General features: G+C 40.6%; 1 protein-coding gene across 1 annotated transcript in view; it reads right to left on the bottom strand.

Annotated features, from left to right (window-relative positions):
- Positions 1-27,002, bottom strand: part of GALNT18 (polypeptide N-acetylgalactosaminyltransferase 18) — a 1,615,994-nt gene that overhangs the window by 326,167 nt on the left and 1,262,825 nt on the right. Inside the window, exon 7 of the mRNA XM_086955949.1 lies at positions 19,039-19,224. Coding sequence (XP_086812075.1) covers positions 19,039-19,224 — 186 coding nt within the window. The remainder of the gene's footprint in view (positions 1-19,038; positions 19,225-27,002) is intronic.

Genomic DNA, 27,002 nt, shown 5'->3' with positions numbered 1-27,002 from the left:
TAATAATCCATTACATTATTAATAATTTGTAATTAATTATCACTTAATTAACTTCCCACCCTATACCCCTACAAACCCAACAGCCTGCACCGAATATATAACTTAAAAAACTATAGCTATTACACAATATACATATCTAATAATCAATTACATAATGAAGAATGAATACCTAATTGTTAATTAATTATTACTAAATTAACTTCCCACACTATACCCCTACAAACTCTGCGGCCCTCACATAATACATAACATACAAAATATAATTATTGCACACTTAACATGATTAATAATCAATTAAATTATTAATATCATCGATTAATATTCAATGTTGAATGAAGTATACATAAATAACTCCCACCCCACACTCCTATAAACCTAGTAACCCCTATGACAATATAACTATTAGCATTTCAATAAAACTTATAAATCACTTAAAATTACAACATATATTTAAAAAAGATTGTCAACAATTATACTAACATTACCAACAATGATATTCTTGAAGACGATATTACTTACCTGAAAAATCGATATTCTTGTCAACGATATTTCTGCATCCTGATTTTTTTGTTCCACAATTTAAAAAAATCCTGATATTTCTGCAACTCAGTCTGTCACTCGGAATTGAGAACTCCCCAAGGAAAGGACATAACCTGACCTAATCTAACCCAACCTAATTCAATCTGATCTCATCATGGGAGTTGGTAGTAGCAAGCTATACAGAAAGAGTGGTGAGAAAAGGAAATATATATGGGCCATACTGAAACATTGGTGAATGCAGACATTTTCCAAAGACCAGCAGATTCCCTGTCCGACCCGTTGATGTTGGGAAGATATCAATATACTCTAAACAGGGACATCTGCCACTTTTACACCCCAATGTCCTTATTACAACCTCTGGACTAATCCTGATTTGGACTGAAATGAGGGGTTCTACCTGGATAGATTTAAAATATATGCAGAAAAAACAGTATGTCTGACTTTTTCTCTGAGCATATTTTGCCACGAAAATCCTTGAAGGATACATCGGGGAAAAGTGGACAGAATGTGAGGCAAAAAATGCATAAAATGGCACATTAACACCAGTTCTGTAGGACAAAGTAAAAGGGACTAGAAGGTACTGTCCCCCTGTGCTGGCATTAATTATAGGTGACGTGGTCACTGAATTAGGTTTCTGGCAAAACTTGTAATGAACTCCTTTTTTTTAGACTCAGGGGAGGGCAAAGAGAAAGCACAGAAGTACATGCTTGATGCAGGCCAGGAGGAGACCGAGACAGATGTTTGTGTGAAATGGAGGTCAGCACAAACACAGGAAGTGCATAGGAAGGGAGGAACAAAGGGTCAAAAGGGAGTAAATAAGGGGGAAAGGAGAGAGGCAGGGTGGGCAGAAAGGCAGCATGGAAATGCATGCTAAGAGGCAGGAGATGACAATTGATTAAAGTCATCAAAATGTTCATAGTAACTTGGTGCAGGAGTGATTCGGAAAGAAAAAAAAGACAATGGGTCTTATTGAAGCCAAGAGACGCTACACAGAAATGGATACAAAATACCAACATGTTGATGGAGAAGGCTTACAATTTGGGAGGAATGACTGAGAGTAGACAAGAATGGAGAATTGACGCCGAAATCTAGACAAGATGTCATTGATCATTGCTCTAAAAGAGCCTGTATTAACTTCATCTGGGCTATAGTAATGTCCTGTATAATGGTCTTCCTAAAAAGTTGACCATGAAGATGCACATTTACCAAATTATGCATCTAGACTGCAACTGAAACTCCAAAAGCTTGACTACATAAAACCAGCATTGAAAAGACTTGCCCACAGAAGAGAGATACAATTTCAAAATTCTCTGTACAGCACACACATCTCTTAGGGATAAAAGTCCAGCAAAAAGCTAGCCCCTTACATCTCAACCAGGAATTTCTGTTCAGCTATATCACATTGAAACACTGAACACATTTTAAAGAGAGTAACAGTTAAAGGCCCAAAGCTTTGGAATGCACTAAACCCAATGTTGAGGAATGAACACAACTATGTTTCCTTAAGGGTATTTCTGAAGAAAAAAAGAACAATTTTGACTAGACCTTGACTACATCACAGAATTTATGGTAGCGAGCAAGGTACACCATATAGAGGTTGTGCCCTCAGATGACGAGAATCCTTCTAACCCACAATCCAGGACTTAATCAAAGCACAGGAGGGTTGAAAATAGAAATGATAGCTATGTGAAATGCAGAAAATGACATGGAAATATGCCGCTACTGAGTGGGTAGGGTGGAGAAAGCTTCTGGCAAGAGCAAGATATATAGTGAGCAGTTAAGACTAACAAAACAATGCAGGACTCTCTAATACTGCAGATGGTAATAATGTCAGAAATGATGAAAGTAGTGAAAGCAAAGGGAATCAAAAGTAAGATGATGGGGTGTGGCAAGATGGCCAACAACATGCGTTAAAACCCAGCTCCTGAAGCCACACCTATAATCCAACCTAATCTGGCCTCTTAACTTCCTGGCGCCAGACAAAATCGTACCTATGGTCACATGAGTGTAATTGCCCAACTCAGCGGAACCTGGTTTAGAGGACTTGGCAGCAGTGCAATGGCAGCAGAAATAGACTCTTGGTCTGGGCTGAGATTCGAAGATGTCTGTCGTGTATCCCTGGGGGCAGGACTGCTGTGAAACTGAAGGCTGTTCGCAGGGGATTTGAGCCCAGCTGCATATGAGGAATAAGTCCTTGGTAAATTGTACAATCATTGCTCTGTGGACATGGCACTTTTGAGCTCTGAGGTAGAGTGGCCTGTGGTGGGCACTAAGGTACTGACTCAAACAGTATCTGAGGTGGGAATCCCATTTATTGATATTGGGGTCGTTCCTGCCTCTGGAGACTGGGGCATACTAGATCAGATGATGGGCCCTGTGTGGCCACTGTATATCGTAATCTCTGCAGAGCTGTAAAAGGAGGAATGGGCTTCACATGGTGACCCTGCTGCACAGTGAGGATGCAATCACCCTGGAGACCTGCTTCCTAGGTCCTGGTTCCACAAAAGATACTCAAGGTGAACAGTAGCACTGTTCTGGCAGCAGCAACACAGGGTGCTATGTGTAGCAAATTTGGTCAAAGTATAGTCTGCTGAACTCCATGCCCCTACTTAACTATAAGGGTGGAAGATCTGAAAAGTGATTTATTAAATTGCTGTGATGTTAGGGTCCTCATTATTTGGGCCCCCTTTTGCTCTGCAAAGAACTGCATGGTCCCTCCCGTGGATGTAATGGGTGTTGTGCGGGCTCATTCAACTAAACAATCGTAGTCAGTGTGATGCACTTTTGTTAGACCCACAAGACTCAGATGCATCCCCATTAGAAACTTATACGGATGAGCCAGAAACAAGTGGGGCTCTTATGATATCTCGCCACGGGTTTCCAGTAAGTCAGTACACTTGCCCCTACATAAGTATTGGCTGCAGGCCATCATGCTCTCTTGACCACATTTCTTCATAGGCAAGGACAAACCAAACGCACTGGGGGGGACAATCTACCATCAATAAATATACTAAGCCCACAGCACCTACAGACTCCCACTCACTACCCAGGAAACAACAACAAGCAAGGCCACTGCATGATTCTGCAAGCTATAAAAGACAGTTGCTGCTCGTTGAAGACTAAGATCAGGGAGGTCGGTCTGGATCTCACCCTCCTCCGCCGTAATGTTGTTGACAGAGTGATGGAGAGGAAGAACAGGTTCTCCGGAACAGATGAAGCCATACAAACCCTTCAATGGCAGGTTACTCAAGTCCTAAAAACTATGAGTGAATTCGAACACCAGGCAGAATATGTAGAGGGACATAGATGCACCAAAAAGTTTGGGATTGTGGGTAAGCCCAAAACAACAGAAGGATCTCAGCCCACCCAAATAATCCCCGCATGGCTCCAATTATTGGTCCCAGAGGAGAACTTTAACAGTGTTTTCTGGTGGAGTGTGCTTATCACTTGTTGGCTACCAAGGATCCACCGTACAACCCACTGAGGCCATTCATAGTTTGTCTCCTGAATTACAAAGGTTGCAATGCTATCCTCTGAGCAGCAAGATAAATAACTGTACATCCTTTTGATAACCCCATAATGATTTTTCCAGAATAAACCCTTAAGGTTCAACAGCAACGTAGGTATTTTCTTGAAGTCAAGAAAACACTTAAGGCAATGCAGCTTATGTACATGCTGATCTAGCACACCCGGTTCAAGGTCCTGCATGAGGGTAAATCACATTTTTAACACTTCAGAAAGTGCATGTGAAGGGCGTGTGCACCAGCTCGATGAACATCAAATTCAACTACATCAGCTGAGGAGGTCCAGTCACACTGTATGGCATGGTTTCCACCATGATATACAGCAAAAGGAAGAGGTTGTGGCAATGGGGACATAGACGAGCCTGCTTCACAAGACCAGGCATACACTTAGTTGGTCACACTAACTTTCACCTCCATATGCTTTCAATTTGAAATTTCCTTGACTCATACCCCCTAACTTTATACATCCTGTTGATCGAGTCACTTGCCAGGGACCCTTTTGGGCATGTGGAACTACAAACAAAAGACTCTCATTATGGCAACTACAGCAACACACTTGTAGTGGAGTTCTGAGCAGAAACTAGTACTCCCTCACCTCAAGTACATTTCACACTCACTGTGCTTAGACTTCTAAAGTTACAAATTAAGGCTTGTTTTTTTTCTTTACAGATACCATGGGCAACAGATACTCTAGGGCTGTAAATGTGGGCAAGAGGGACTTGGGGGGTAGGGGGTGGGTGGGGGATGGGAAGCTTTTATTCTTGTTAGTATGGGAAGTTGTTCCAGCGTTTCCTTATTGGCTGTGTGAATGCTACATATACATTTTCAGAGGTTGCAATTACATAAGAGTCCTCACTGCTATTCTTGTTGATGCACCCTTCAACAGACTCATAATTGGAGGCAATTTTAACTGTGATCTGAGGGACGATTATGGCAATGGCAGAGCATAAAGGCAGAGCCAAGATGTTGGTTATGTCACTTTGCAACTGAATCTGGAACAAGAGGTTGCCAAGATTAGAACCCCATCCCTGCTCAAGCAACAAGAAAGCATAAAACCCATTTTAAGGTGGCTGCTCTATACACTGCCAGAAAGATGAGGCTAGATTCTGAAGCTGGATATATGAATTTGCCAAAAAATCTGGTAGGCTCCTCTATAAATGAGCTGCCAAAAAGTCAGTGTCCTGAGTAGTTCTGCCTGTTAAAGATGTTTGCACAATACAATTACAGATGCACTAGGCACTTCAAATGCATTCACATCACACTACAAATTACGATATACCACATGTATGCAGCCATTATCTGATCTCAATCAATCGACTGTACCCAATAAACTAAGCAAACTTAGATCTACCTATGTCCCTTCAATAAATGGAAGAAGCTACCACTGATTTACAATGTGGGAAAACCTTTAAGCCTAATGGCTTCCTAGTAGACTTTTATAAGAAAATCCTCTCTCTGACCATTGCCAATCTCACTCATTGTTTACATCACTTGTCCCAAGAGCTAAGTGACCTACAATAGTAGTAATTCCTAAGTCAGGCAAAACTCTAAAACTCTGACCATCTTATCACCCAATTTCACTTATTAACCTTGACACCAAGAATGTCTTCCATACTCTGATCCATCTCAACCAAAATGGATTCATGCCGGGCAGAGGCCATCATCATTGCCTTAGGCGGCTACACTTGATTAGGCCTAATGTCAGCAGCTTCACAGTCCCCATACCTTTCTCCTACTGAATTTTGAGAAAGCGTTTTATTCTGTTGGGTGGTCTTTCTTGCTCCAAGTTCATGAAAAAATGAATGAATTGAGTGTTTAGCTTTTGAAAAAACCCTCTATTCAGAACCATGGACCAGGATAAGAGTTAATGGAGTGCAACCCAATCCATTTCCAATTGAGAGGGATGTGAGACAGGAATGTTCCACCTCTCCCCTCCGATTTTATTTGGCCATTGAGCCTTTGGCAGAATGTCTGCATAGAGACGTGAAAATATTGGGCTTTGAATGGGATAACTTTCCTGAATACTGTGTTCCCCCTATACAGATGATATGCTCCTCTTTACCTGAGCCCTGAAATTGACAAGTGCATGCCTTTCTCAGAGACTGCTGTCAAAATAAAAGTAAATTCACATAAACCGACTCTAGCACCTCTCACAGAGACAACACAATTTGAAGTATTTGGAGTTGGAGGCTGCCCTCTCCCGAAATTTCACATGGGATCTCAATGTTCCCCCTGTTAAGGCCATAACTGCCAATTATCTTCTTAGGTGGCTGACTCTTCTACTTTCAATAAGGGCAATGTAGCACTCATAAAAATGACTGCACTCCCTAAGCTCTTATATATATTTCGAACTTCCAATACACTGTCCCTTTTTCCCTTCCTAATGCCATGCACTCAAATTTAAGGAAATGTATTTGGGCAGATGTGCAGCCACAAATCAATGGCTAATTGTCGGCACTCAACATCCATGTATGGCTTGGGGATGACGGCAGTCCAATTCTACTACTGGAGCCACACAACTTCCTGGCATTAATGACTGGATATTCAGCGATAGTCTGGATCCAGCTCACAGGCTGGAATTCCAGTTTCACCACAGCAATGGTCCCTTACATGCCTTATATTTAGCTAAGGCACCAATACACCTCCCCAAATCTATGATAGTAACACCAACTGCATGGTATAGCATTTAACCCTAAAAATGAGCGGATGGCACATGTTATTATTATTATTATTATTATTATAAACCATTTTATAGCGCGCTCTGCTACTGGGGAGTATCCTGGCGCGGGGGGAATAAAAGGAGGCAGAAAGCAGACCCTCACAGAAGTAAGGAACTCTTACATAGCACTGTTAAACAAATAAGTCTTCAAAAGTTTTTTAAATGCGGCTACAGTGGGTGTGGAGCGCAAGTGAAGAGGAAGAGCATTCCAGGCGCGAGCCACGACCACCGCAATCGACTGACCACCAAGTCTGGCACGCTTGAAACGGGGGAGGGATAGTTGAAACATAGTGGAGGATCTCAGAGTCCTAGCGGGAACGTAGCTGATGAATCTTTTTCTCAGATACTGGGGGCCTTGATCATGGATAGCACGAAACGCCAGAACCAGTGACTTAAACCGGATGCGCTGTGCAACCGGGAGCCAATGAAGTGTGCGCATCTCCGCACGAACGCTCTTCCATCTAGGAATGTTAAATAAAAGACGGACTGTCGCGTTCTGGATGATTTGCAGGCGTTTGACCAGGTAAGAGGGGATTCCACTGAACAATGCATTAGCATAGTCCAGCCTGGACAGTATAAGTGCTCGCGCAACAGACTCCTTTGCTTCTCTAGGAAGCAAGGGAAAGAATTTGCGAAGCATTTTTAGGGTCGCAAAACAGGTGCCAGTAAGTTTTTTAATGTGATGTTTAAATCTTAAGTCCTCATCAAACCAAATGCCCAGGTTTTTGGCGGGTCTCCCCATCTCTTTCGGGCCTGGGATGTCAGGGGGCCAAAGAGTGCTCATAAACGAGGGAGGAAAGGAACCATAAAAGAGGACATGTGGAAATACTACAGCATGAGATGTGGGGGTCCAACACAGTTCAGAATTTTTATCGACATTGCTTATTATATACTTGGTCAAGCTGGAGAAACTGTTGCACTCAGGGGAGTATACAGCGTTTTGAGTCTTGTCAATGCAAAGAGGAGTGCATCCAGGGTGTGTATTGGCTGCCACACTCTTCCTTTTATTCATTAACGATTGTTTACAGTACCTTCTTTCTTGAGAGAATGACTCCTCAAAAATCAAAGCAAAGGCATGAAGACACCATGCCTATTATTTTCTGACAACACCTTGTTGATGTCCAAACGTCCTTTGGGCATAAAAATAAAACTGGAGATGTTCTCCCTATACTCTAGTAAATATGGGCTAGAAATCAACAACAACAAAACAAAGTACATGGTGTATGGTAGCCGCAAGGGCAAAATAGACGAACCATACTATTAGATGGGGAGGCCCTCGAGAGGGTTTGTGAGTTCGATTATTTGGGTGTTCAGCTGGAAGACTCACATAGATAGACAGCACAACTGAGGTAGAGCACTTTGTCCTTAAAGCATTGTGCTGGGTCTATTATAAGGTTTGTGAATAGGACATATATTTTTCTATTTCCCCCCTTGGAAATCTGTAGAAGTCAAGCATGCGTAGCAGGCCTCTATAAAGCAGACATTTGGGGCCACTGCAAATTAGAAATGTTAGAGAGTGCAGCAAATAATTTCGTCAAATCACTGTTTAAAATTCCCCAAAGCACCCCTACACTCTACATCCAAATGGACCTACACTTGAATCTCCAACATTGCAACTCCAAGACCGATCCAGTATTGGCTAGGAGTGTGGGCAATGGAAGAGATAGAGCCTTATAGGGAACGGCAACAAGGCCTGTTAGAGGGCTTGTGTGCTGAAAGGATTCCTTTATATGCTTACATAAAGGCTTGGCTACATAAGCTAGCCCTAGAGGACTTTGGGTCAAACCCTCTGAATATACCATGTAAAGGTATTAAATAGATTAAAGAGGTCTACTGTTTGTGGTGGGAGAGAACATTTCAAAGATACCAGTAGTCCAGTTGTCTTTTCAATTGACAAATTTCTAACAGAAATATGGAATGTGAGGTATAAGAAAATCCATGTCTAATTAAGGGTGATTGCTTCTTTTAGTGATGTCCCAAAAATCTTATATATCGATGTGGAGATTGCTGCATTGTCATATTGATCACTTTTATTGTTCTTGTATGTATTTATATGTAATTGGTTTTATGTATTTTATCTATGTATGATTGTATATTGTTCATTTTTTTTATGAACCGAAATGAAGAAAAATCAATTAATGAGTCTTGTCTTTCAGCAATTTCAGTGGAAGGGGTCAACTTTTAGAACGTGACCCAGGTAAAACTGAAACACTAGTGATAGGTGATCCACTGCCTTCCATACCAAAGAGAATCTGGTAGTCTGAGCTGGGTCTCCCGCCATTGCAGGAAATGAGGCAGAAATAATTCTAATAAGTTTTGAGGTGTTGAAGTCAGTTGAAGTTTGAACTTAAGTCAGTAAAGCTTTCACCATTCTCCATTTTATAAATAGAATATCTTGAGCATTAATCTGCCCACACTGAACTCAGATGGATATATTCATTATATTCTTGTGTCTGGATTAACTCCCTCTTCAAGCGGCAACATTGTCCCAGCTTCAAGGTCTATGGTCTAAAATAGAGAGCACATAATACCAGAGCTTACCTCTCTGCATTGACTGTCAGTGGTGGAAAGAATAGCATTTGAGTCCCTTTGTAGGCTGCCTAGAACCTTTCAACTACAAGGCTTTCTTCTCCAGCCAGAGTTTCTGCATTACCTATATACCCAGCAACTTCATTCGCAAACTTCCAACAAAAAGCTATCCTCTCAGTTCAAAGAAGTCAAAACAGTGATAGCACCTTGTCAGAGCTGGAGATCCATCTGTAAAATCACTTCCTACTCTCACTCGAAATGATAAAAGATAACCTGACTTTCAGGCATGAACTGAAAACTATTTTCAATCTATGTGTCTAATGATGGTAAAATGCAACACTGTTGATTATATCAGGCTCCCAACGCCAAGAACCAGAAGACCACTAGCGGTGAGTTGTAGAGCTCTAGAAAGGATATTAACATAACTAAACAAAACATTTGGGACGTTACGCGATGCATTTACATCACAAGTCTTTACAACGAATTCCATAGGGGGCGCAGAGGTATTGGTAATGAATTCCAACATCTTCCCTACTGTTGAGCAAACTGGAGTAGGAATAGTAAAGAATTCTATTCCTAAGTCCAACTCACCCCCCTAGTGGAAGTCATTGCAAAGACTCGCTATATAAATACATTGCGTACTAACAACACAGTCGTTGTAACAGCTGCGTTGTAATATCACGCAATGTAATACATTACATAGTAAAGTGCTATATGAATAGGGAAACAACCTTTACAACGCAGTTATTACACAGAGATACCTTTACAACATGGTTGTTACAATGACGGCGTTGTTAGTACGTGATGCATTTACATCGCAAATCTTTACAACAAATTCCACTAGGGGGCGCTGAGGTATTGGAAATGAATTCCAACACCTTCCCTACTGTACGGTAACTGGAGCAGAATAGTAAATAATACTATTCCTAAATCCAGCACACCCCCTAGTGGAAGTCGTTGTAAAGACTTGCTATATAAATGCATCGCGTACTAACAACGTGGTCGTTGTAACAACCGCGTTGTAAATGCACACAATGTACTACATCGCGTATTGTAGTGCTATATTCATTTTTGATACATCATGGAAGCTCGGGATTTGTGGACCCCTCCCTATTTACACCTAATGACACTTCTGTTTGTTGCATTTCTCTTTTTGTAACTAATTTCAGGGATTGGTATCTTGTAGTTCATGTAAAAGTGGTTCTCTTCATGAATGTTCTAGTGTATATCTTATTTATCATGATAATATATGACAGCCTTCTATATTGAGTCATCTGCCCGCTGCTGACTAATAAGTCAGATGTTCAATGTTGAGAGAATATATTGGCTTATAATTTCTATATGTGTATTACATTTCACCAATTTGTGTAACTATTTTAAAATTAAAGAGAATAACTCGGGCAGAAGGCCAGGGGTGATCCCCACATTTCAAATGGATGACCTGCCTGCCTTTTCCTTAGACTTTCCTTAAATATTTCCCGTAGTTGTCTCAAAGACTGGCATCGTTACTTTCACAAGGCCTAGGCTGGCCACCGATCTGTGGCAATGGGAACCCTTAAATCCTGGGTTGGTTTGCTTCCCGGCTCGGTCAACCTTCATTGCCTCTGATTAAGAAAGCTTGGAGGCTCCCTTTGTCAACCTTGGAGCTGTGAGAATGGCATCAGCCAGAGCTAGCACAGTAGCACAGGGCTCTGTGTTAGTGCACTATGTTGGTTGGATATAGTGGGTCGCGGCTTTAGATCTGTGTAGGGCAGTCCAGGCTGGAGTCCTGCTCTGCCACATTTCTTTCAACAGCCAATTTATTTTGTTTTGTTTTTTTAATGGATTTAAATTCAAATATATATTTTGGGGCTAGAGGCAACACTATAGCTTTGCTCTCCGTTATACACCATTCTCACCTCTTTCATATAGTTCTGAATATTAATATCTTCACTTTGACCAATGGATCACTCTGCGGTCAGCATGGCCCAATTTTACATAATTGATTATGGGGTGCAACCCAGGGCTCTGTTTTCTAATGGTTATTATAGTGTCAACTAAGCATACATAATGGTCTACTGGGGTATTCAATAATGACTCGAAATGTCTGTTCTACTAAAGGGGCAAAAACAGCAGGACGAATAATGAAAATAAAGATATGTGAGAGCAGGAAATCTTTGGAATATCTATGAATGAACTCTAACCTTATATTTAATCTTTCTGCATTTTCCCCTATGACAGGAGGGTATGTAAGGGAAATGGAGTGTTTCACTGAGCCTTAGTTCTTGTCAGGATGTCCACAGCCAAGCCCAGAGGTCAAGAATGGAAACAATGGCCTGTTGCCTGCTCTCCTTCTTCTGTGCTCTTGCTGCCTGCCTTCCTTTAATGCATGAAATCATGTCTTCGGTGTCAGGCAAAGCTACTACTTGCTGATCCCTAGAAGCCACCCTCTCACTCTCTTTGGGTCTATGACCACAGCTCCCTTTTCCATGGATATCACAAGCTGCACCACAGCTGTCTTTATTTTGTCATTTTGACACAGGTCATTATTGGTAAATTGGAATCTCAGTTGATAAACTAGTACTTCTGCAGCTTTCAGTCCTGCCTATCTTTGTATATATTCATGAGACCCGAGGAACTAACCCAGTTCCCATGGTGTTAGAAGGGTGCAGTGGAACAGCTGGGTTAAAACGTTATTCATATTACACAACCCACACAGAAGGACACACAAGGTGTATGTGCTGCGTACAGCAGGCAGAGTGCAGTAGATCGTTTTGGGCTATTGCTTGCAATGCTGTTCTTTTAACATGAGTGGTTCACATTGTTTTACTACGTCTTGGTGCTCTCAAAATGAAAGCAAGTGACACAAGAATGCTATATGCACACAAACCCTCTTCTCTGTGAGAGATTCATGTCAGAGACATTTTGAGAGGTGAGAGTTTTTCTTCAAAAATATTTGAAGAAATTCCAGACTGTTAAAGAAGAATCCCACTACAGTAGAGCTGCTTGTCTCTATTGGTGTATAGATAGATATTGTACTGCATTAAAGCTACAGAATGCATAGAAGGTAGCAACTCGGTTTGTGAAGTGTAAGTTCGACATGCCCCATCCGTGTCCCATTCTAAATCTTTAAATTATTTCCTTGGTTTAAATGATAAAATTCAGCTTTTTTCTGTTATACTCATGCGCTTTATTTGAGCATTAAATATGATCATAAAGGCTTGGCGCCCAGCGGACATGGCGGCAGTCCCGTGAGGCTCCGGACCTGAGGCGAAGGGAAAGCGCTTATAGACCATCCAGCACGAAGTTTTCAGGCAGAGTTGTCATGTGAAGGGCCCCTGAAATGGACACGAACACTTCCGTGGGCTCACACAGCTAAGGAAGGCAGCATTTGAAGGTAGACGCTAAGACGCGGGTTCGCGATACCGTGGCCGGCATTTTGTTTTCGGAAAACATGACGGAAGCGTTTACCCCTTTCTAATTTCAGGAGTATAGTCTCCTTATAATGCCTCTTTTTTATTGCAGCACCTCAGCAGTTTTCCATAATATTGCAATAACTTTGCTTTTTCTCATTGTCATTTCATTTTGTTCCACTGTGGTTAAGGGTGCCATCTTAGAACTTGTCTATATAGACATATTGTTTATTACATAAATCACTTCATGAAATTGAAAACCCCTTTAGCATTTTAGATTTACCTGCTTGAGCAATATGACTGAAATGATTTATTATTAAATGTGAGGAGAATTGGCATCCCAAGTGCAGTACAGTCCGTTTCACAGCGGCGGTTACAGCGATCCCTGGTGTAAAATGATGCCAGGTCTTCCTTGGATTGCAGCATAATCCGTAATACCTTTTCGTTAACCTACCTTATCAACTTGGCCCTTTCAATGTGATGCTTACGCTTATTCATTTACTGGGTTGTGTCATAATACTGCTCTGAACTGATACAAGACGTTTCAGTTTGCTGACTCAATAATTGATGTGCAGAACGAAGGGTTCCTCTTTCACTACATCAAAACCAAAACGTGTTTTTATTAAAAATTCTAAGCTTTTTTCAGAGTTCTCAAAATTGGAGGATTCTACATCTCCTGAGACTGAGTGTGGCAACATCATAATGGATCAAATACGTACTGTACCAGGAAAGTCAAATGTAAAGCGTCTACAGCAGGTTCCCCCATCACCACCCAAACCGAGCTCCCCGGTATCAATGGAACTGTTGCTGCAGGAAATAAAAGCACTTAGACCCTTTATGGAGGAAACTAATTCCAAATTGCAAATCCGCTCTGACAGTTGATCACAGCTTGATACCAGGCTCACAGCTATGGTACATAATGTCTCAGCCTTGGTCGAAACTTCCAAAACAGTTTCTTTCAAGCAGTCGCAAGTTTCAACACTCCAAAAGCAGGTTGAGGACTTAGAAAATCGTAACAAGAGAAACAAATTACGCATATATGATTTGAAGGAAGGAGTTGAAGGAACAGACCCTATTACTTTTTTCAAATCCTTCCTCCCCAAAATCCTACATTTGCCAGAGGACACCATTCTGAATATCCAGCGTGCTCACAGACTGGGTCATGTTTCTAGTAAATCCTGATCCTCTGGGAGTTATCCTCTATTTCTTAGAATACACAGATCTACTGCAAGTCCTGGCGGCTGCCAAAGCCATTCAGCAGATTTCATGGTCTGGGTCTACATTATTTTTTTGCGCCAGATTACTCTAGAGCAACGGCAGCTAGATGCAAAGCTTTCCTCGATACGGGATCAGATCTCCGCGCCTTGGGAGATAGATATGGTCTCTTTCACCCATGTATCTTCAAAGTCACATTTAACAATAGAATGTCCTCATACAAAAATCCTGTCCAACTGCAAAGTTTCATCAATTCGAACAAGCTGGGCCAAATAGACTCTTCAAGGCCTTCCTCCTCACATGTTACTTCACTTTCTTTATTCCCACATTCGTGATCTCACTTCAATTGGTCTGTAGGTTCTTTAGTGATATGCGCCTATTATACTTTTAGGGTTGCACATAATCTTTGAAATTATGGTTAATGTTACTTAGTGCAAACGATTTTTAGGTTCGCTGTTTGTTTCTTAGATTAATGTAAATGTAAATGTAAATGTATTTGAGCTTATATAGCGCACAGCTACCCACAAAGGGTTTCCCGGCGCTTGCTTAGGGAACCCGTCCTGGTATTCCCCTGTGAGATAACCCCGGCAGGGTATCCACAAGGTGAAAGCCAGGCATCCCGCCGCGAGGGGCCGTTGTGGAGATTAAGCAAGCTATTGCCCAGAGTCGCAGAGTGTGAACCCGTGAGTCGAGAAGGCACCGGAGCGAGAATTATCGAGTCCGTGGAATTTTTGAGCCCAAGACCACCCGAGGCGGGGAATTGAACCCTGGTCCAGGGCCGATCTCAGCTTCCGGGTCTGCCGCCTCTAACCCCTGAGCCACACTTCTCCACTTAATGTTAAATGCCTCAGTAAGTTTTTCTATTTTATTTTTCCTTCGCCTATACAGTGATGTTTATAGTATGGTGTGTCCCTTCCTTGGTCCGGTCCGGTCTTCACCCTATGTTCCGCTTGTTCCATGTGGTTCCACCCACCCTCGCTTTCATGTTCCCTTATTGTAGGTACGTTTTCTATTTCGTCTTTTGTGTTTTGTTTTGCCTCACAATTTTTCCTCTATTTCTATTATGATGGCTTTTGTATCTTTCCCCGCTTTCATGTTCTCTTTCTGTAGGTTTGTTTTTCGTTCTGTCTTTTGCTATGTGTTTTGCAATACATTCTTCTACTTCTCTTCTTTATCATTTGACTTCTACATTTATTTCCTCTTATGTGGCTATTCTCTCCTACCATTCTTGTTTTTGCTTACATATTTTCTCTATTTCTCAATGTTTTGAATTTATTTCATACTCTCTTTTTTCTTTTATCTCTTTTAATGCTGTGTCTTTGCAACAAATTGGACTTTTGTACTACAAGCTCTGATTATTCTATTTTTGATTTTTCCCCCTTATTGAAGTGGATTGTTACTTTATACAGTTTTTTTCTCATTCCATTTTAATATCGCATGTCGCCTAAATTAGTCTCATGGAATATTGGGGACTAAACTTTCCCATCAAGAGACAGAGGGGTTTGTCACACTTGGCTAAGTTAAATGCTGATATTGTTTTCTTACAAGAAACCCACCTTACGGATATTGAATCTTTGAAATTGAAAAGGGGTTGGGTGGGTGAGGCTTATTTTTCTCCAGGAGATGGTAAACGAAATGGAGTTGTGATATTATGCCGTAAATCTCTACAGTTACGTTGTTATCGCAAGAATCAGATGTTGAAGGGAGGTGGTTCATTATTAAATTATCAGTAAAAGGTGTTCTAGTTTCTCTTCTTAATGTTTATGCACCTACGGGTGGAGATGCTTCCTTCTGGTCTGCTTTAGCTAAGCATATTTCTCACTGCATTGAAGATAATTTTATTGTGGCTGGAGATTGTAACCAAGTGTTTGACCCCTTCTTAGATAGAAATTCTAAAGTGCCCTTCGTCCCCAAGAAGTCACATAAATCTTTCACTCACATTATATATCAACATAAACTGCTTGACGCTTGGCGCCTTTGTAACCCAACCACCAGAGAATATTCCTTTTATTCCTCAACCCATCACACCCAATCAAGAATTGACTATGTTTTCGTATCCCATTACATTTCGCAGTCCCTTACACATGCAGAAATTGGCCCTATTCTCCTATCAGATCATGCACCTGTTTCAATTGGCTTTGATATGCTACCTAGAAGTAATGCTTCCAGACAATTGCGTTTTAACAACGCACTCCTCTCAGATTCCAAGTTCACTGCAGCTTTTACCTCCTTTTCCACAGATTACTTTGAGAGAAACAATACAGATTCCCTATCTCTCGCAACCATTTGGGATGCCTTTAAGGCATAAGCAAGAAATTTAATTCTAGGCTTTGTTGCATAGAAACGAAAAGCTGCACGTAGGATTACTATGGATCTCCTCCAAGACATTAAGGCATTAGAACATTCATATTACACATCTCACTTGGAGGAATGTTTAAAGACACTCATTAATGCTAAATTGAAATTTAATGAGAAATCAACAGAAGATGCCTCACTTTACTTAATAAAATCCAGCGCAAAATTCTATGGCGGTCAAAATAAAGCAGGGAATATTTTAGCCAATTATATAAAGATAGGCCAAAACAAATTAAATATTGATTCTCTCTTCGATGAGCATTCTGTCTTAAAATGTAAAGATGCTGGGATTTTAAATGAATTATCTCTCTTTTACAAATCTTTATATTCATCAGAAACACAACCTACAGACAGCCACGGCCCGTGGAGGGAGTTCCAATGGGGCGGAGAGGCGTGGCGTGGGAGGGGCAGGGTGGGGGGTGCTAAAAACTGGAGTATGGATAATTGAAGGTAAGTTAACAATTTAATAAATAAAATGAATTTCGTGGCGCGCCCTGCATCGCATTTTGCGATGCAGGGCGTTCGTGGATCAGGATTTACTAGAAACATGCCCCAGTCTGTGAGCACACTGGATATTCAGAAATGTGTCCTCTGCAAATGTAGGATTTTGGGGAGGAAGGATTTGAAAAAAGTAATAGGGTCTGTTCCTTCAACTCCTTCCTTCAAATCATATATGCATAAGTTGTTTCTCTTGTTACGATTTTCTAAGTCCTCAACCTGCTTTTGGAGTGTTGAAACTTGCAACTGCATGAAAGAAACTGTTTTGGCAGTTTCGGCCAAAGCTGAGACACTATGTACCATCGCTGTGAGCCTGGTATCAAGCTGTGACCAACTGTCAGAGAGGATTTGCAATTTGGAATTGGTTTCCTCCATAAAGGGTCTAAGTGCTTTTATTTCCTCCAGCAACATTTCCATTGATACCCGGGAGCTCGGTTTGGGTGGTGATGGGGGATCCTGCTTTAGATGCTTTACATTTGACTTTCCTGGTACAGTCCGCATTTGATCCATTATGATGTTGCCACACTCAGTCTCAGGCTAATGGAGGTGACTAGAGGATTGTGATCGCTGTGGCCACTCGGTTGAACCCCCCCCCCCCACCACCAGCTGATCTGAAAGATTTCTAGATACAAAGATATAATCTATTACCTACTGGCTCCTTATAGAGTCATAGGTGGGGATACTGCATGGGGTGGAGTCCAGGAACTCACAGCCTGATTCATCATGCAGAATAGCACTCGCAAAGGGCCAGATTCTCAGAATCTGGCCCTTTGCGAGTGCGATTTTTGCATTTGGGATTCATCATCCCAAATGCAAAAATCGGTAATAGCGATTTCGCTATTTTGGGAGGAATTACATTTAAGGAATCTCTATTTGAGATTCCTTAAATGCAATTCATCATCCATTTTTAAATAGCGAATTTGCAATTTTGGCCCGCTATTTACCGCGAGGTCAAACCTCGTGGTAAATAGCGAAAACTTAGAAAAATGCTTTTAAAAGCATTTTTCTAAGTTGCATGTTGCACACACACATGTCCTTTGGACATGTGTGTGCGCAACACCTGTTTGAATTTGCATTTAAGGGGTGCTACAGGGTGTCCTTTGGAATGAATAGGAATGAATGGGGAGTTATTCCTTATTTGCGATTAGCAATTTGCTAATCGCAAATAAGGAATATGTAGGAATCGCATTTTTTTTTGCGATTCCTACATGAATCCCGTTTTGCGAGCCTGTAATAGCGATTCCTTGTGAATCGCTATTATAGACTCGCACGACGGGTCGTTGATAAATCAGGCTGTCAGTGTCACATCAAACGTTATATTCAAATATGTGAGTAGCAAATTTCCTTTAGGTCCATCCCCTGATGGACAAATAACAGTGCAGTTTGCAAAACCAAACAATTTTATGATATTTAACACACTCGGAAAACTCATCATTTATAAAGCTTTACTCCCACTATACTTCAAACTAACTTAGGAAGTAAATTAAAAATTGCAGATGAAATGTATTATTTATCCTGCTCAATGTAATAGGCCATTACAGTTAGTTGGTTCACAGAATTGATTCATGTATTATTGTAACTAAATAGTATTAAGTATTAAGTTTGTCCCCAACACTGGAAATATATATGTAGCAAAATATCAAATTCATATTTAAAAAGCCTATGCGTAGATTAGTAACAAATATTCTGGGGCCTTACATAGACTGCTAGCAAATATTCTAACATTATTGACAATAATATTGATGATTTAAGCTGGCTCTATATATGGAGTGTGTTTTCACAAACAACTGTGCGCAAGTAAAAACAACAAAATCAACAAATAATAACAGTAACAATAATTTATATGGCACATAATACCACAATTTTTAACATTTCCAAGCACTGAAAGTAACCGGTATTGCTACGGTCTAATTTAACAGTAATACACTTCAGAAGTATTAAATCATGGGCTGTGCTGGTCCGCAAATCACAGAGGTCAATGTCAAACACTTGGCTCACTGAGCTATCTTTCCAGAAAGTAGCCTGTCCGCAAGAGTATTCTTTGACGGTCTTGTATACTTTCTTAAGTTTCCTGGCATAATGGTTTTATTAACATACACATATTACAAGTAAGAGATAAGGGATGAATACTTTTGCTCAAACCGTGCATTAGATCACACTTACATCTAGACAACCTGCAACAACATCATGTGTAGGTAAAAGTTCTAGTTAATGCATTTTCAAAAATATATACAATACCAATATGTTAGCGAATCAAGTAACCTACTTCTAGGGGTACATTCCATGCCATGTACACATGGCTCTTGAATTCATCCATCCAAACCTCAGCCACTCGTAGGGCATTTCTCCGGACATGGGCTGTGAGGTCTTCTGTATATGGTTTGTGCGCTCTCTCAATGTGGGCAATTCTAGCGCATGGTAAAACCTCAACGCTTCCTCCACACTGCCAGACCTAGAAAGCACAACACATATTTGAAATTGTAGTCTTTTCATTACATCAAAATATCGTATAACTTGTAAACTACTATGAGTTTGCACATCTAAACGAACATTGAACGGTCACATAAAATAGGCCCAGTGTTTACCCATGACTGAAACTTAGGGTCAAATGCACTAACATTTCTGTTTGCAATTTCCTAATACCATGTTTTTGCGATTCACTATTAGGAAATCACTAACAACAGTGTGTTTTGGTGTTTGCGATTCCCAGTGGGTCGCAATTGACCTACCTCATTAATATTCATGAGGTAGGTCCCAATTTGAGGCCCATTGGGTATTGTTAAGAACACAGGGATGATGGCCTTCTGCGGACAGTAGACCACCATGTCTATGTTTGCTTTTAAATAAAGCAAAGGTTTTTGGGAAATGCAGGCCATTTCCCTTAAAAGAAAACGGGATGGGTTTCAAAAAGAAAAATTAAAAGTAGTGTTTTCATTTTTTAAGACCATTGGACCACTGCCTCCTTTTAAAAAACATTTTCGCATACATTCCTAAACGGAAAGGGGTCCCACGGGGTCCCCTTCCCATTTACGGATGGGTTACCACTAAATTAAATTTGGGTGGTAAAACGCAAATGTTTTGTGACTGCATTTCGGTCACAAAACATTCATGCATACCACTGTGAGATGCCATTAAGAAGGGACGCCCTTAACATGCCCCTTCCTAATACCGAATTGCTAACCTGTTTTTCGATTTGGTAATAGGTTACAGAGATGCAAAAGAGAGTTTGGTACATAGAAAATTGCTTTTTACCAGTTGCAAATGGACCGATTTTGCAAATTGGGCCATTGCGTCTGAGAAAAGTCTATGTACATGCGGCCCTAATATTCTTCTCCGAATCATTTTAAAAACATGGTGGCAGAAAGGACATGCATACAGATGGAGAAACTGCATTATCAAATAATCACCGGCATGACCAAGTCGCAGACTCAATAGTCATTCCAAGAATGAGATACACTGTAAGGACTCTCACCCCAGCAGTTTGCAACCCGTCTACAACATTATAAATGACACTCCAAGCACTGACACTACATTTCTAGCATGGAATGTGAAACTGGTGCTGAATGGACTAGCCAATAGGCTGATTAGTTTGTCCTTCAACAATTATTCAGACCACACATTGAAGGAATTTATCTCACTTTTTTCCCTTTTGGGCCCATTTGTCTGAAAATTACGCTTTTAAAATATTTTGGGAAGATCAGAATGACTTTTTCTGTGCCTTGCATCCTCACCCTGGAGCTGCATGTATTTATGCTGAAACTGTGCTCAACAGGTTATGTTATGAAGACCTGATTCATCGCTGTCACTCAAGAGCTGCTACCTAGCATTGTGGGAAATTAGGTACAGCATTTCAAAGTGCTTAGAAAGAGCCTAAATGCTGTATGAACCATTAAATACAATGCAACGTATTACTATTAGGACGCTACTGTGTCTCTCCTTCCACAACCAGGCTTTAATCTTCATCGGAATGGCTCTCATACCTGCTGCTAAAACGAAACAGATAAAGAAAATTTAAATTGCTTCCTTAAAATAGATATGCTACTTTTATATTAAACATATATCGGCAAAACATTTTAATGGCGTTTCTTAAAGTGAGTGAAATATCATTTTGTTTAGCCTGACCTCTGCGTCCCCTATATTTCATTCTGCTGTCTGATTTAATTGGTAGATAGCGAACATTAGTACATTTTTTTTCCCGATCTTTGATTATCTTTTGCATCTTTTTTCAACAAAGGTCCCGGCACACTGGGTGGAGGGAGCCGTGGTTCATAATGCGCTTTCTCTAGTATTGGGGTGAGAAAAGTAATAACTCTGATTGTGAGAAACTGTGTCACTCAGTTCTGCTTTCAGCAAATCTTTCAGAATTACTTGCAATTCTCCTTACCCTATTAATAAAGAAAATAGTGGCTTGGAAACCTTTTACTTGTATGTCTTTTGGTGAGGATACTTCATGCTCAATGCCAACCACACAAAGAAGACTTCATATGGGAACTCGAAGAAACCCTTGCTAACATTAAATACACCTGCCAATAATCTTCTAAGAGAGTAATATATTTTAGAAACGATCAAAGTCCCTAATTGCGTTAAAATTATATCAAACGGTATACTAACAGTATGTATGACATGCACGTGCTAGTTCACTGTGACATTATTTGCTGCCCTCCTACTTTCAAAAGACTTACTTCCTAATAATATTGATTTCAAATGTTGTCTTCCACTTTTTTATTTCAGTAAAACTTTTCATTCATCTGTTTTACTTGGATTTTTAACTTTTTCAAACCCACTTTTCATTCTTTCGTTTATTGTAACCCCCGAGCTTCCTCTTTTCCTTTTGACTTTCCCTACTTTTTTTCCATTTGTTATCTTTCTCTACCATGTCTTTGGGTTTTATCTATGCTATTTTTTTTCTTTCTCCCTCTATAAGTCTGGCCTTTGGGGTGGCTTTATCTGTAGCACAGCACTAGACTATAGTTGTTTACACAAATCCGTACATAATGTACATCCATAGAGGGCATTTTAGTCAGTGGGCTGCAGCCATCACATTTTGCTTCTGACAACCACAGCATACTGCATGGGTTAGTGGGTCAGGCCTCCTTTTCCATTGGCTCCGTTCGCTTTGAGTGATTGCACAGATGCCTGTGCACATTGTACACATTTACTTAAATATATATTTTTGCCTACAATGATAAACCTGTTTCCAAGTGTGGTTTTCAATTATAGTTATGTCTTGTAATAACTTGAAATAGTGGCTATTTACTTTGCCTGCATAGGGGTTATCTAGTTAGATGGTCATTTATTTTCTGTGTCCTTTTAAAGTAATAAAATGTTTAGGTGATAGTGCAATATTGTGGCTACCTCCTATTTTAGTGCTTGGTTAGGTGGTTATTTATTCCTAAATACTTTAGAAATAATAATAATAAAATGCCTGGCACCACTGAAAGGATTTTTAATTTAATATTTTTAATTCAGGGACATGGTGGAACCATTTAGTTCACCATGTTTTCTTTTCTCTCTTACATTTCTGTGGCAGGCTCTTGGAACAATAAATATAATAAGAAAATACCCAACCCACTAAGTTGCCAGGGCCAGACCTTTTGACTTTGCCAATGCCTGTGTTTCTTAAAGTGGTACCCACTTTTCCCCCCTTTCTTTATCCATATTTTTCAATGCCATTTTATGTTTTCTTCATCTTTCTTGTCTCATGTTTCCAGTGTTTAAAACTTTTACCACATCTAACTTTAGTCTTTTTGTCAACGTAATAATCTCAGAAATAAAAATGTTGATTTTTTTTTAGGCATTACCTCATTAGTGCCTCAGTCAGTGGTGTTGCGCATGACCAATATGCTTATTCCTTACCCTTAAACTGCTTAAATGTGTTGCTGATTGCTATGCAATTTTGATATTCGATCCAGAATTAGTAATCAGGGGAATCACTGAGAGACTACGACCTTTCTAATTGATGTACAAATAAAATTAAACAAGCTGATTCAGATTGCAGAATTGATCTTTATTTGAAAATATTCCTGCTTTCGTTTCTTCCTTTATTCTTTCCTTCCTCAAACAAGTCATCAATTCGTGTATTGATTTTATATAATGTTTTGCTTAGCATCTAACACTGCCTGCAGTGAATAAAATGTGACTGCCAAAAATCACATTAAAAAATATATATATTGGCATTTTAACAAGACATACAATGTCCGAAAACATATCAACCCAAAAATCACATTTAATACAAAAAGACGCACTAACCCAATCACTTCAGACAAATACTTAGGAAGAAATCCAGAAAACAATCTCTCCTGACAACCAAAATGTGAATTCTACTACAAATGAATTAGCATTATAAATGCCTTTATCTATAACTATTTCACACAATTATCCCACGAGGTCTTCCTACCAGTTCAGGTTTACAGTGGATTCAAAGTAGGTTATTTGAGAGATTTGGCCTTTCTTTTATATTTCTGCTTCCAAAAAGGTTTTGCAGATGTAGCATAGTCACACCATTATAACGTTTCACCTTCTTTGCTCTCCATCCTTTTCCATTCCTCTGTGTTATCATTTGCAGAGTCACTGAAGTTTGGAGCTCTCGCTTATAAGAGACAGGAGTCAAATCAATAATTTTAAAGTCAGAGAAAAAAGGGACTTTATGTCTTGATGTGAGGGCACTGTGGAGCATGAAATGATCCATGACTCGAAATATTCTGGAATGATAAACACAGCGGTTTGCTGAATCAGCAGTGACATAAACCTGCCCAGGGCAGGGGCCATTTTAATATCAAATTGGATGTAAGTCAATTCGAGCAAACGAGTGGAGCAGTCAAGCTGTAAGACGGTCCAAATGCTAAAAATTGGGACGGAAGATGCAGTGGATCAGATGACATCTGTCTCAGCCACTTAGGGAGAAGTATTTTTCTTTTATGCACACTGAGGTTTAAGAGCATCAGCTTCGCAGCTCAAGCAGAAATATGCACACTCGCGCATTATTTTCATTTTATGTGATGTCTGAAAGGAAGGCAAGAGTGCTTTCAGAACGTGAAGCTCTGACGAAAATTCATTTTTTCGAAAATGGTAGCTGGCATTCTTATTATAGGTCTTAAAAAATCTGCAGAAGGAAACATGGTAGGATTTCGAAAGTCTTGGATGTGCACAGATGTTTGTAGGCTTTGATTGCCCATCTTAGTGGAACAAACTCTCCAACCTTTGACCGGGAATCTGAACATTGTATAGAAAACAGGCTGAAGGGAAAGGTTACCGCAAAGCAGCCGGCAGCCCCCATCTCAAAAAGGCCTCTGCTACAGAGAAAGAGAGAGAGAAAGAGACAGAAGGAGAGAGAGGCCAAAGAATCCACTTTTATATCAACTTCAAAAATGAGATAAAAATAAATGGTGTATTTACAGGCAGATGGACAGCCTTTATCAATTCTGTGTAAACTAGGAGGAAGATCAAATATACAAATGAGAAACCAAACTCACCACGGTTTAGTGTTGTAGAAGATTGGGATGAGTGCTATTCAGTCTGTGGACCATAAATCTGCATTTCTGCTGTGTGCCCAACAAATTTCATTTATTACCGATGCCAACAGTAGCACTCACTGCAATGATGTGATGTCTACCAAGTATCTGCTGGAGAGTTGTTTAGCCACATTTTGTCACCTAAGGACCTCATTTATAGTTTGGTGGGCGGTGCACCATCCCACTTGTTAGGTTGATGCAATCTTCTCCTTGCCTGTCATATCTAGAAATCCCCACCCGCCTGGCAGACTTGGTGATGAAATTGTATCCTCAGTATGGTACGTGCACTTTCGTCACTATTGAATAGGGCTGTTAGTTTTTTTCCAGACCAAATGGTATTTTTATTTCTCTTGAGCAACAGACTCCCAAAGCATGGAGTTGCTGCAGAAAAAAAAATACGTCCCTGATCCACAGCGGCTTTTCTATCTGGGTGTCAATGACATTTTTAAATTTTCCTTCTCAGGAATGGCATGCCTTGCACAGTGGTTGTGAGAAGGACAAGTCAGTGACAGGTCCTGCTTTGGGTGGAATACCAAGTGAAGTGTTTCCCAAGGTAGAGCCAGCCGAGAATTTGCTGTCAGAAACCCAGCAGTTCCCCCACATCTAAATGATGATGGGCAAACCTCAATTAATGTCAATGTACACACCTTTCCAAACTGTAAGTGGGTTCATAGGGATTAGTTGGTAAGGGGTAAACCCTCGAATTGAAGGCTTACACTCAGGGGCAGCTCCTCCACTAGGGCGGAGGAGCGTCACCCCACTGCTTTCTCACAGTGCGAGAAAGACAAAACATCAAATGGTAATAACTTTTGCACATTGCAGGTGGGTGGGCAGAGCTGCTAGGGCAGGGAAGGAGTGGTTTGCCCAAACCTGAGTGCGCAAAGACCGTTTCGTCGGCCCTCTTGGGCCACCCAAACCAGTCATGCGCACTCTACCCTCTTCCATATAGGCTGCATTGCAGCCTACATGGAGAACATGCTATCCCCTACAGCCACTGGCTGGGTGGAGTCCACTGGAGCATTATGATTAGCTTAGGGGAGGGGAGGGAGGCTGCCTGCTTCCTATTCCTGTTCCTGTCTGAGGCAGGAAAGCAGGAGCAGTGAAGACGTGGGACCCGGGCCAGCGGAAAGGTAGGTTTAATTTTAATTTTTATTATTGACCCACCTTCCCTGCGTGACCCTTCACCCAACCGCCCAACCGTGAGCCATGCAGGCTGCTACTGCTTACACTCACACACATAGCACAGTCATGGAAGATGGAATGGATCAGAATGCCTACAATTTACACAGTTGGATACAAATTAAATCAATGGCAAGCAACAGTAAGGGTGGGAAGAAATATAACATAGACAGGTCAATTAAGTTTCCTATTATGTAGGTGAAGTTTGGTTTGTGATAGAAATTAATTATTAGATGAGTTGCAAAGAAATTGTCCAGTTAAATCAAATGTCATTTGTAGGGTTCAAGTGTTCAACAGCAAGGAATATTACAGATATAAAAAGCACGAAGGATGACACCAAAGATGCCATTTCTTTAAACAGTGAAGACATGTTGGTAATGTTTTGTGGTCTTTGAAATAGTCCTTGAAATTAATAAAATTGGGGTCAGATGTACGACAGTTTTTAGCAGTTGCAAATGGAAAAATCGGGTCGTTTACGACTGCTAAAAAGGGTTGTACTATGTACACACCCTATTTTGCGAGTTGGTCAAATAAAGTAAAATAGGGTTTGTGAGTAACTATTAGGAAGGGGTGTGCCAAGGGCGTCCCTTCCTAATAGCAAGTCACACTGGTATGTTTGATTGTTTTACAATCGCAAATGTGGTCCCAAAACAATCACAGTTACCATCCACTTCAGGTAGGTGGTAGGCCAGCCACAAATGGGAAGGGGTCCCCAGGGGACCCCCTTCCACTGTCTGAAGTATGCAAAAATACTTTTTACGAGCAGGCAGTCATCCAGTGGACCACCGGCTGCCTTAAAATATGAAAAAAAATGTTATACTTATTTTAAACACATCCCATATCCCTTTAAGGATTTGGGGGAAAAAGTTGCTTTATTTAAAAAGCAAGCACAGATATGGTGGTGTGCTGTCTCCAGCAGGCCACCATCCCCGTGTTCTTGCCCATTCCCAATGGGTCACAAATTGCGAGCTGCCTCATAAATATTGATGAGGCAGGTCATTTGCGACCCCATTGGGAATCGCTAAATGTGTCTAAGACACATTAGTACATTCCATTTTGCAAGTCGGAAATTCAAGTGACATAAAATCGTAATTTGCGTCCTGCAAAACGGAATGGTCGTACATCTGGCCCGAAATGTGTTAATAGAAGATCTTATGTTGTATGGCTCTCGTTGAGAGCTTCTATTATGAATATTAGAGGGCAAATTTACTAACATTTTGCACTGAGTTTGCATCATAAGAATGGTACAAACGAGTGCAAAGTGTAGAATTGGGATATACTTTCCAGAGCAAAATATGTTTTGCACTGGAACATAGGCCTAAAGTCACACAAAGTGGTGCTGTGTTCTAGTTATTATCAATGGGGTTCATTATTGGTGGTAAATACGTTTTCACATACAACCATTCATGGGTTTCGATGCAAAGCAAAATCTACTAAAAATGATAGGATTGCAAGAAAAAAGAATTGCTCTTAAAAGAAGAAATATTTTCATTTCTTGTAACATTATGAACATTCCATGTGTGCTGCACTGTAGATCACA

Source organism: Lissotriton vulgaris, chromosome 2_1 (genome assembly GCF_964263255.1).
Source record: "Lissotriton vulgaris chromosome 2_1, aLisVul1.2, whole genome shotgun sequence".
NCBI lineage: Eukaryota > Metazoa > Chordata > Amphibia > Caudata > Salamandridae > Lissotriton > Lissotriton vulgaris.
This window is presented reverse-complemented; position numbering and strand designations above follow the sequence as displayed.